Raw genomic sequence first — 11078 nt, 5'->3', positions numbered from 1 at the left:
TGGGTTTCAGGAAACTTTATTAGCACAGACTGTTTACAGAAAAATCACAGCTCTCAAATCCAGTTGAGAGTTTTTATTTTCTTTGTGTCTCATATTTTGATATGAAGACAGTCTCTGTAGATTCAGTCACATTGATTGGTCACGGGAGGTTCAAACACAGAGGATTCCAGCGTCTTCATTGTGGTCGCAGTTGTGAACACCAAACCCAGGATGACGGCACTCAAAGACGTCTTTCTCATCTCCTCTGCAGTTCAGCTCGTCCAGCCAAATCTGACCAGATCCTGCAACAAACACATCAACTCTCACTTCACAGTGATGGCTGCATTTCACGAAGGACATTTGTTTCAAATCCAGAGAGAAACTGACTCAAAATCAGTATAAAGTTCATGCAGCCTCTCGTGTCTAGACCCTCATTCACAGATCGTTTTCAGAGCTGGAACTTCAGCTTCTTGTCAGGTCAGAGGAAGCCGCCACCAAAGCTGTGACCCCTAAAAGAACCAGTGGGAGGAGCTTAAATGACGGAGATGGTTTCTCACCTGGTGGAGCAGTAAAGACGGAGACACAAGTCTGGAAGCCCAGCATCCTACAAAGGACGTTTCCATCCACAGTGCTAAAGCTGTCGTCACAGATGGTTCCCCAGGTGTCGTTGTACCTCACCTCCACTCGTCCTCTGCTTCTGTCCGGAACAAGCCGCACATTCACTAAAGAAAGAAGTTTCAGGTGAGGAGGAGTGGATGCTGCATGCAGGTCACCGACAAAACCTTCGACTGAAGCTCCAGAATTTACAGAAACAAACATCTGACCCATGAAAGCATGCAGCGACCGTTTGAGGAGCAACAACCAAAGGAGGAAGAGCCTGAGAAGGTCGGACCAACAGCTGCTTTGCTTCAATTTTGACTAAAATGTTTCCAACATGTTTCTTTGGTGTCAAGAGTTCTAGAGTTCAGTGGATCCTTGGAAAATAGATGATTAAACTCTAAATTCTCACAAAGAAGAGTCAATACACACAGAAAATCAGTTTGATTCAATAGAAGACTGACTGTCCATAACTGGAAAAAATTAAAGGGTTATAAGTGTTCTGTGTGGTCCAAAAATACGGTATCTACCTCTTCATTTTTTCTGTTTTAGTTTTAAAAGATTTTCTGTCTGAGACAAACCAACAACAATAAAATAAAATGTATTATTTTCTGTTTTAAATACTGCTGACATCACTCTGCCTACTAATAAATCTGCATTGAGATGGTTCTATTTGTAGGCTACAGGTTGTCTATTATTTTTTACATTTCTTTCAAAAGTTGTAAACTATTTTCTGTTACATATAAATATATAATAATATTTTATTCATGCCAAAAAACAACAGTTTATTCATATTTATCATAATAGCAAAATTAACATAAATGTAAATCAGTGTCTTCAATCTCCCCTCCTTGAACCGCCACCTTAACGTGGTGGAGGGGTTTGAGTGCTTGAGTGATCTCAGGAGCTCTGCTGTCGGGGGCTTTTGCCCTTAGTAGGGTCTCCCATGGCAGACAGGTCCAGGGTGACGAGCCAGAAAAGAGCTGTTCAGAACCCCTTCATGAACATTGAGACCAGAGATCCCGCTACGTCACCCGGATTGGCGTCACTGGGTCCCCACCCTGGAGCCAAGCCTGGGGTTGGGGCTCGGAGGCGAGCGACTGGTGGCCTTCCCACGGGCCCCGGTCGGGTCCAACCCGAAGGAGCGACGTGGGATCACTCCCCAGTGGGCCCACCACCTGCAGGGGAGCTCTAAAGGGGCCAGTGAATTGTGGTTTGGGTGGCAGTCGAAGGCAAGTGCCTCGGCGGACCAAACCCCGGTCATGGAATTTGGCTTTTGGGACATGGAATGTCACCTCTCTGGGAGGGAAGGAGCCTGAGCTGGTGCGAGAGGTTGAGAGATACTGGCTAGATATAGTTGGGCTCACCTCCACGCACAGCTTGGGCTCTAAAACTCAGTCTCTCAAGAGAGGCTGGACTCTCTACCACTCTGGAGTTGCCCATGGTGAGAGGTGGCAGGCTGGGGTGGGCTTACTTGTGAGCCCCCAGCTCACCTGCCAAGTGTTGGAGAGTTCACAACGGTGGATGAGAGGGTCGTGTCCATTCGCCTTCAGGTGGTTGACAGGTCTCTGACTGTAGTTTCGGCTTACGGGCCAAACAGCAGTTCGGAGTACCCGACCTTCTTGGTGTCTCTTGAAGGGGTACTGGAAAGTGCCCCAACGGGGGACTCTGTCGTCCTCCTGGGGGACTTCAATGCCCACGTGGGTAATGACAGTGGCACCTGGAGAGGCGTGATTGGTAGGAATGGCCTCCCTGACCTGAACACGAGCGGCGTTTTGTTGTTGGACTTCTGTGCACGCCATAGTTTGTCCATAGCAAACACCATGTTCGAACACAAAGGTTTCCATCAATACACCTGGCATCAGGACACTTAAGGCAGGAGATCGATGATCGACTTTGTATTCGTTTCAGGTGATCTCTGGCCGTGTGTTTTGGACACTCGGGTAAAGAGATCGGCAGAGCTGTTCACTGATTACTACCTGGTGGTGAGTTGGATTCGCTGGCGGGGGAGGAGGCTGGAAGGACTCGGCAGACCTAAATGTACTGTGAGGGTCTGCTGGGAATGTCTGGCTGAACCTTCCATCAAGGAGGTCTATAACTCCCACATCCGGGAAAACTTCAAGCAGGTACCGAGGGAGGTTGGTGACATGGAGTCCGAGTGGACCATGTTCTCCACCTCTATTGTCTCTGCTGCTTTCCGGAGCTGCAGTTGCAGGATCTCTGGTGCCTGTCGTGGTGGCAGCCCCCAAATCCGGTGGTGGACACCGTAAGTAAGGGATGCCGTCAAGCTGAAGAAGGAGTCCTATCAGGCTTGGCTGGCTTGTGGGACTCCAGAGGCAGCTGACGGGTACCGGCAGTCTAAGCGAGCTGCAGCCCAGCCTGTTTTGGAGGCAAAAACTCGGTCCTGGGAGGAGTTTGGTGAGGCCATGGAAGAGGACTATCGGTTGGTCTCAAAGAGATTCTGGAAAAACCATCCGGTGCCTCAGTAGGGGAAAGCGGTTTTCTGCAGGCACCGTTTTCAGTGCAGGTGGGGATCTGCTGACCGCAACTGGGGACATTGTTGGGCGGTGGAAGCAATACTTTGAGGATCTCCTCAACCCTGATGATACGCCTTCCGTTGAGGAAGCAGAGGCTGAGGAAACTGGGGTGGAACTGTCCATCACCCAAGCTGAGGTCACTGAGGTAGTCAAAGAGCTCCTTGGTGGCAAGGCTCCGGGGGTGGATGAGGTTCGCCCTGAGTACCTCAAGTCTCTGGATGTTGTAGGAGTGTCTTGGCTGACACGTCTCTGCAGCATTGCGTGGCAGACAGGAACCGTACCACTGGACTGGCAGACCGGAGTGGTGGTTCCCCTTTTCAAGACCGGAGGGTGTGTTCCAACTACCGGGGAATCACACTCCTCAGCCTTCCTGGGAAAGTCTATGCCAGAGTACTGGAGAGGAGAGTCCATCCGATAGTCAAACCTCAGATTCAAGAACAACAGTGCGGTTTCCGTCCTGGTCGTGGAACAGTGGACCAGCTCTACACCCTCTCCAGGGTGCTGGAGGATTCGTGGTAGTTCGCTCATCCAGTCCATATGTGTTTTGTGAATTTGGAGAAGGCGTTTGACCGCGTTCCCCGTGGTGTCCTGTGGAGGGTGCTCTGGGAGTATGGGGTCCGGGGAGCCTTACTGAGGGCTGTCCGGTCTCTGTATGACCGGAGCAGGAGCTTGGTTCCCATGGTTGGCAGTAAGTCAGACCTGTTCCCGGTGCATGTTGGACTCCGGCAGGGCTGCCCTTTATCCCCGGTTCTGCTCATAGTCTTTATAGACAGAATATCTAGGCGCAGCCAGGGGCCGGAGGGGGTCTGATTTGGGGACCACAGGATTTCATCTCTGCTCTTTGCAGATGATGTTGTTCTGTTGGCTCCATCGAACCGGGACCTCCAGCATGCATTGGAGTGGTTTGCAGCCGCGTGTGAAGCGACTGGGATGAGGGTCAGCACAGCTAAGTCTGAGGCCATGGTTCTCGACTGGAGAAAGGTGGTTTGTCCTCTCTAGGTGGGTGGAGTGCTCCTGCCTCTGGTGGAGGAGTTTAAATATCTTGGGGTCTTGTTCACGAGTGAGAGGGGATCGGAGCGTGAGATCGACAGGAGAGACTATGTTTCTTGGCTAGCCTGGGAACGCCTCGGGGTCCCCCCAGAGGAGCTGGAGGAAGTGGCCGGGGAGAGGGAAATCTGTTCATCTGTGCTTAGACTGCTGCCCCCACGACCCGGTCCCGGATGAAGCGGAGGAAGATGGATGGATGGATGTCTTCAATCTCTAGTGTAAAGTTCTCTACATGGATGACATCGAGCTTTATGCTAAGCGTACAATAGCAGCCATTGAGGACACTTACAAGTACCTTGGAATCCCACAGGCAAATGGCAACAAGGAAAGCTGCAACAGCCAAATACCTCCAACGAGTAAGGCAAGTCCTGAGAAGCCAGCTTAATGGCAAGAACAAGACCAGTTACGCACTGCCAGTCATCAGATACCCTGCAGGAATAAGACTGCCAAAGGAAGAGGTACAGACCACGGATGTTAAGACATGAAAGCTCCTCACCATACATGGAGGGTTCCATCCCAAATCCAGCACCCTGAGACTGTATGATAGTCACAAAGAAGGAGGCCGAGGACTAGTGAGTGTGGGAGCCACTATCCAAGATGAAACATCCAGAGCAAAGATCCTGATGGACTTCCAGATCCAGACGGACAGGATGGTAATGGAGAACCAACCAGGCATTGTAGTGGTGGATAAAGAACAGAGGAAAGCCGGTGGTGGACGTGGCAGCACCAAGCCATGGTAACATCCAGAAGAAGGAACATGAGAAACTGGAGAAACACCAGGGACTCAGAGAGGAACTGGAGAAAGCTTGGCAGGTGAAAGTGACAGTGGTGCCCGTGGTAACTGGAGCACTCGGGGCTGTAACCTCCAAACTGGAGGAGTGGCTACAGCAGATCCCTGGAAAGACCTCAGACATCTCAGTCCAGAAAAGTACAGGAACAGCTCAGATACTGTAGGACCCTCAAGCTCCCAGACCTCTGGTAAAGGACCCGAGCTAAGAGGAGAAAACACCCGCGGAGGGTGAGAAGGGCGTTAGTATCTATACGATCATGGAACCCCTCAAGGATCTTCCAGCAGAAACGGTTATCTTGAAAGAGCTATCAGACTGGACAAAAGTGAAGGTTCAGACGGAGTGTTTGATCAACTGTATGTTTCTGGATAACTCTAGAACAAAGCTTAAATGTTTCATTTAAAGAGGTTTTGTGTTTCTCTGTGAAATTTATAAAATGAAATTAAACAATCCCAGATTTCCTGCTTCTTCTAGTTTAAACTTACACTCCTTTCCCTGATCTCCTTTGGCACCTGGGACTCCAGGAGGGCCTGTGGAAAGAACAGCAGACATATGCTCTTTCTTTACACAAACATAGGACCTGGTCATCATATCACCATAACACATCATGTTTGGGGTCACTCACCGGGGGGTCCTGCTGGTCCTGTTGGAGACACAAAAAATTAATAAAACTTTGAAACGGAAACACAAACACCTCAAATTCTTTTTGAAAACAGCACAAACATCTCTGGAGCAACACCAGGATGTTGGTGTCCTGTTGCCATGGAAACGCTAGAACCGAATGTTTCTCTTCCCTGATTCATCCTTCTGGAAGTTGAAGTGCTCCAGACATACAAGTCCTACTCACCTGGAGGTCCAGGTGGACCAACAACTCCTGGGTCTCCCTTCTCTCCTTTCAGTCCAGCAGATTCAGGACTTCCTGCACAACAAGCCAACAGAGATGACTCAAATGTTCCAACAGAACACGTGTCCATAGATAAACTGAAGGTCTATAAAAAGTCGACAGAACTTCTTCATCAGAGAACTGCCGGTTCTGCAGAAACAGCCCACAGCTCTCAGAGGAGAAGACCCGTTTCAGGACATCTCTGAGGCACAAATCCCTTCATTTGAAAACGTTTAGACCCTGAACACAACTCAAAGGTGCAGCTTCAGTTTCAGTCACACCATAGCTCTGAAGGTGGTCCTGATCTCCACGGACTCTCAACCAGAACTGAGGTGACCCTGAAGGCTACTGCTCTGTTTAAAACCAGAAGTCTAGTGGAGCTGCAGAAACTGGACCAGACTGCAGGTGCAGTTGGAACCAGCACCACGGTCAGGATCAGGTTTGTAGTAGGGGCCTCTTCTGCTTCTATGCAGTCGCTGTAGCTGAAGCTCCCATTGTTGATCTGAGAGTTCATGCAGACGATAAAAAGAAACGGTTCTGCTTCCAAAGTTCTCAGATTGTCAGTTCAGATTTGCCCTTCTCTCATGAACCAGGAGGACATCCCAAAAACCTCCTGAGATCCCAGATCTCTAAGGTCCATGACCGTTTTAAATGTCAGAATTCAGCCTGACACTGACGGTTTTTGTTTATAGGAGCAAATTTATAATGAAATCTAATGAAGGAAACGTTTCCTCCTCCTCTCCTGAAGGTCACAGAGGTCAGTGGAGGAAGCTGATGTGAGGCCTGCTGCCCAGAAAGCAGAAACAGGAAGTCGACTCTCAGAACCACAGCAACAGTAAAAGTTGAGAATCCCTGTGATGTAACTGTGGTGGTGGTTGGGGGGGGGGGGGTGTAAGTCACGCTCAATTCCTGCAGCTTTAGACTGGTCACTGACCTGTGGCAGCGGCGGTGCCCGGGTCTCCCTTTGGACCTGCTGGTCCTTCATTTCCTGGGGGGCCTCTGGGACCTGCAGCAGACAGACTTTGTTGTGATCGTGTGAAGACGGTAAAACTCTCGGATCTTCTGTGGATCTGACGTTTTCCAGAACGTTCCTGCAGATCTTTGTTCTAACCTAGAAAACTGACAGATAAATTCTGTTGGTTTCTATGACATAAACAGGATTTGGCGCTCGGCGCGGTCAGCGTTTTGACAGATGATCCCAGAATGAGGAAAAGAAACTCGTGTTTCATAACTTCATCTGCTGAAGGTGGTTTGTGTTCTGGAGCCACAAGAGTTCATGATGTGTTTGAGGTTAAAAGTGACTGTAAAACACAAAGAGCTCTGCCCTGCCTTGCTCAAGGGTTTTTCATAACACCTATCCGTTCAGGGAACAGATTCAAGTCTTTCCAAATCAAAGTCCCGCCAAATCGTGATTATAGTTACACAATTATGGTGTAACTTGAAGACTCACCAGCTTCACCGGCAGGTCCTCGTTCTCCAGCTGGTCCCTTTTCACCCTTGGGTCCTTGAGGTCCTGCAACCCCACTGTCACCTGCACAACACAAAGTCCTGAATTCATGTCTGAGTGGTCCACTGGTACCAGAGGTCAGCAACCTTCAACAGTAAAAGAGCCATTTGGGTTTGTTTTCTACTGATCAGAACCTGGAAGGAACCGCATTGACTCACTTTAGCCTTTAAGAAACTCTGACTTACATTCATGACCTGCTGTTTTTTAATAATAAATATGAATTATGTCTATTGTTTGGCACAAACAAAAGCAAAAATATAAAGAGAACATATCATCTGTCAAAATGGGATTCTTTTTTTCTTTTTATGTTTGACAGAGGATTAAATAACTTATTTTCAAAATAAAAGCTGCTCTGTGCCGAACAGGATCATCTCAGTGCAGCTCTGGACAGTTATTAACATTGTCATGCAACATAAGATAATATGTACTATTAACTCATCAAAGATCAAACTTTTTACCAAAGTTTTGCTTTAGATATAAAATCAGTTCATTCTGGAGGTAGAGTTGATCAAACAAGATGTCTTCAGGTCAACAGGATGTAAAAACTACATAGTTTATCATCTGTGAACCTCAGACATTAATTTATACATTTATGTAATCTAAACTAAATAAATGTTAATTAAGTAATCCTTACTTTAAAAAATGCTTTTTTCGTTTTTTTTATTTTATTTATTTCCCGTTTTGTCCTCAGCAGTCTTACACTGCTGGGTTGGACCTTGGTAGTCTTAGTTTGTGGGCTTTGTTTATTTGTTTTCTTTAGGGGGATCTGCCGACTCTGACTCAGACATGCTGGGTCAACAGTCTCCATGACTTATTTTCTGTTTGGCTGAAGATCCACCACGGAGAGATCAAAGATCCACTTGTGGATCTGGAGACTCAGGAGCAGACTCCTGACTTATACATCTGAATTCGACTTGGATTGGTTCATTTCAGACCAGAATCTGAAGGTTTCAGAGATTTCTGGACGACCCGACCCACTGACAGAAAGTGGATTGGAAACAGGATTGGTTCTAAAACCAGAAGAACCCAACGCTGAGTAACCTAAACTTTTTGTACCGCGGTTCGTGAAGCTTGAACAGAGTGACCCATTGATGGTTCTGACCAAAGCCTCAGAGACACAGAACCAGCAAAGTTCTGCAGGGCTGGACTTACCTTTCAAGCCCTTCTCCCCGGGGGAACCTGCCTGTCCGGCTGGACCCTGTGGGCCTGGCGGTCCTGGCGGTCCTGGAGAGAGATCCACAGATGAGGAGCAGCATGGAGCTGACAGAACCTCAGAACTTCCGGTGTTGGACTCACCGCTTTTGAGGCTGAGGTTTGCCACTTCACTCTTCAGGTTCTGGTTGCTGGAGTTCAGCAGGTGGAGGTCGGCTCTCAGACTGCCCAGCTGACCTTCTTCACTGCACAGACTGTTGACCTGTTGTCATGGCAACAGATGTTACAGAAAGACTCGTGGGGGGGACCTCAGGTCATCCTGGACCATCACAGCTGACCTGCGGTCCAAAACAAAACCCGATCTGTCGGGGTGTTTGGATGGACCTGGTTCTGCAGGGCCCAGAGACCGGTTCTCAGGCTGCGGGTCTCCTGGGTGTTGTTCTGCAGAAGATCTTGGAAGTTGTCTTCCTTCAGAGGAACATGATCAGACTTCTGCTTCTCTGATGGCGGCTTCTCCAGCGAGGACTCCAACCTGAAAACTGAAGCAGGAGGAGCAGTTCACAGCAGGATGGAGGTGTCAGGTGGAGCTTCAGGGAAGGACTGTGGTAGAGAGGAAGGAGGAAAACATCTCCTCTATAGTCAGAGCAAACATCTAAATGGTTCAGGTCTTCAGACCTCCAGGCTTTCTGTTTGCTCTGAACTTGACGGCGTGTTGGAACATCTCTGGATCGGAATAGGAAGAACTTCCGACTGATGTTCCCGTTCCCTCTCATGGAGATCCAGCCTCACCTTTGTAGATGAGGAAGCAGTTCAGGAGCGACAGCAGGACGACACACACCGTCAGCACGCTGAGGCACCACTGTCTTCTGGGGGGGGCGGGTTTCAGTCCTACAACACAGTAAAGTTCTCATGAAGTGAAAGAGAAGCAGAAAGAACCTCCGTCTCTCCTGACACCAAGTTCCTGTAGTTCTACATTTTTGTCCTTTTCTTTGTCTAAAGCAGATCCAGGAGCTCCAGGGTTTGTGGTTCGGAGCTTCAGCTGCAGGTCCAGCAGACGGCTGACCTTCTCTGGTCCCTCTGAGGAAACATGCAGCAGTGCTGCCATCTGCTGGATCACTTTAGGCATTCCCATGATGAGAGTTCTCCTGTAATTATCTGTTTTCCAAGCTGCTCCTGAACTAACCACACCTGTCTCACCTGAGAGATCCCTGTCAGCTCCTCTGCAGCCATCAGTCCATCCGTTCTCCTTCTTTTATTTTGACCTATCTGACCTGAGGTTTTACCTCTAGAGGAGGGGTGGGCAAACTACGGCCAGTAAACTGTTTATTCTGGACCATCGAATTGGAATAAATAACCGTCAGTGGTGCATTAACCATACATTGACCTCTGTTTAGGTGCAGAAAGTTATTCAGCATTCCTGTGATTTTTGGACGACTTTGCTGCTTTTCTGACGTTCATGTGTGTTTTCTGAGTCAGAGTTATTTTTCTGATCATTTCAACACCACATGAACGCAGCATTTCTTGAAGTTTAGATTTTCTTCAAGGAATTGATGTACTTGGCACTAAAATGAGAACAAAAGTCACAATTTGAAATACAAACACCTGTTTGTGTTTGGAGCAAGTTCCTTTGGGACTAATAAAGTTCTCTATTCTATTCTAAAATATGTTGTTTTAAACGGAGCATATTCATTTTCAATCCAAATGAAAGCCTGTTTTTGTCCAGATTCTGTATTGTTTCTTTGTCTTATGAGATGGATTACCAAACACTCCATGCATCTGCTCCTCGTCTGCCTTTCTGACAAATTATAATAAAAGTTATTCTAGTTTTTATCATCTGTGAGCAAAAATCTGATCTTTGAGGAGGACTCTTCGTTCTTGGCTCTTCGTTCTCAACTCTTCGTTCTCGACTCTTCGGTCTCTGCTTTTCGGTCTCAGCTCTTCGGTCTCGACTCTTCTGTCTCAGCTCTTCGTTCTCGACTCTGTTCTCGACTCTTCTGTCTCAGCTCTTCGTTCTCGACTCTTCGTTCTCGACTCTTCGGTCTCTACTTTTCGGTCTCAACTCTTCGGTCTCGACTCTTAGGTCTCTACTTTTCGGTCTCAACTCTTCGGTCTCGACTCTTAGGTCTCTACTTTTCGGTCTCAGCTCTTCGTTCTCGACTCTTCGTTCTCGACTCTTCGGTCTCTACTTTTCGGTCTCAGCTCTTCGTTCTCGACTCTTTGTTCTCGACTCTTCTGTCTCAGCTCTTCGTTCTCGACTCTTCGGTCTCTACTTTTCGGTCTCAGCTCTTTGTTCTCGACTCTTCGTTCTCGACTCTTCTGTCTCAGCTCTTCGTTCTCGACTCTTTGTTCTCGACTCTTCAGTCTCGACTCTTCTGTCTCAGCTCTTCGTTCTCGACTCTTTGTTCTCGACTCTTCGTTCTCGGCTCTTCGTACTCACCGTCAGGCTGGAAGTGGTACAGGCTGCTGCAGCTCGCTGACATCTCAAACAGAGGGTTGGAGTAAAGCTGAGCGCTGCTTTTGTCCTTTTCTGCCTCCATGCTCTCCACGACCTGAATGTTCCTCATTTTCTGCTTCAGACGCTTTAAGAA

General features: G+C 48.1%; 1 protein-coding gene across 6 annotated transcripts in view; it reads right to left on the bottom strand.

Annotated features, from left to right (window-relative positions):
• The window catches only part of marco (macrophage receptor with collagenous structure), a 14040-nt gene continuing 2962 nt past the window's right edge, over nt 1-11078 (bottom strand). For 2 of the 6 annotated variants that reach the window (XM_036209705.1, XM_036209706.1), the window contains exons 2-11: nt 9280-9378; nt 8875-9029; nt 8491-8752; nt 7282-7362; nt 6766-6837; nt 5796-5867; nt 5574-5591; nt 5434-5478; nt 537-701; nt 1-281 (exon numbers count right to left, since the gene is read on the bottom strand). In XM_036209705.1, coding sequence (XP_036065598.1) covers nt 151-281; nt 537-701; nt 5434-5478; nt 5574-5591; nt 5796-5867; nt 6766-6837; nt 7282-7362; nt 8491-8752; nt 8875-9029; nt 9280-9378 — 1100 coding nt within the window. In that variant the 3' untranslated portion in view covers nt 1-150. Of the gene's footprint in view, nt 282-536; nt 702-5433; nt 5479-5573; nt 5592-5795; nt 5868-6765; nt 6838-7281; nt 7363-8490; nt 8753-8874; nt 9030-9279; nt 9379-10927; nt 11045-11078 lie in introns of those variants that run through there. The other 4 variants (XM_036209709.1, XM_024287180.2, XM_024287182.2 and 1 more) reach the window with 4 other exon arrangements.

Source organism: Oryzias melastigma, linkage group LG21, assembly GCF_002922805.2.
Source record: "Oryzias melastigma strain HK-1 linkage group LG21, ASM292280v2, whole genome shotgun sequence".
NCBI lineage: Eukaryota > Metazoa > Chordata > Actinopteri > Beloniformes > Adrianichthyidae > Oryzias > Oryzias melastigma.
Note: the sequence above shows the minus strand (reverse complement) of the source record. Positions and strands in the feature narration are given on the sequence as shown.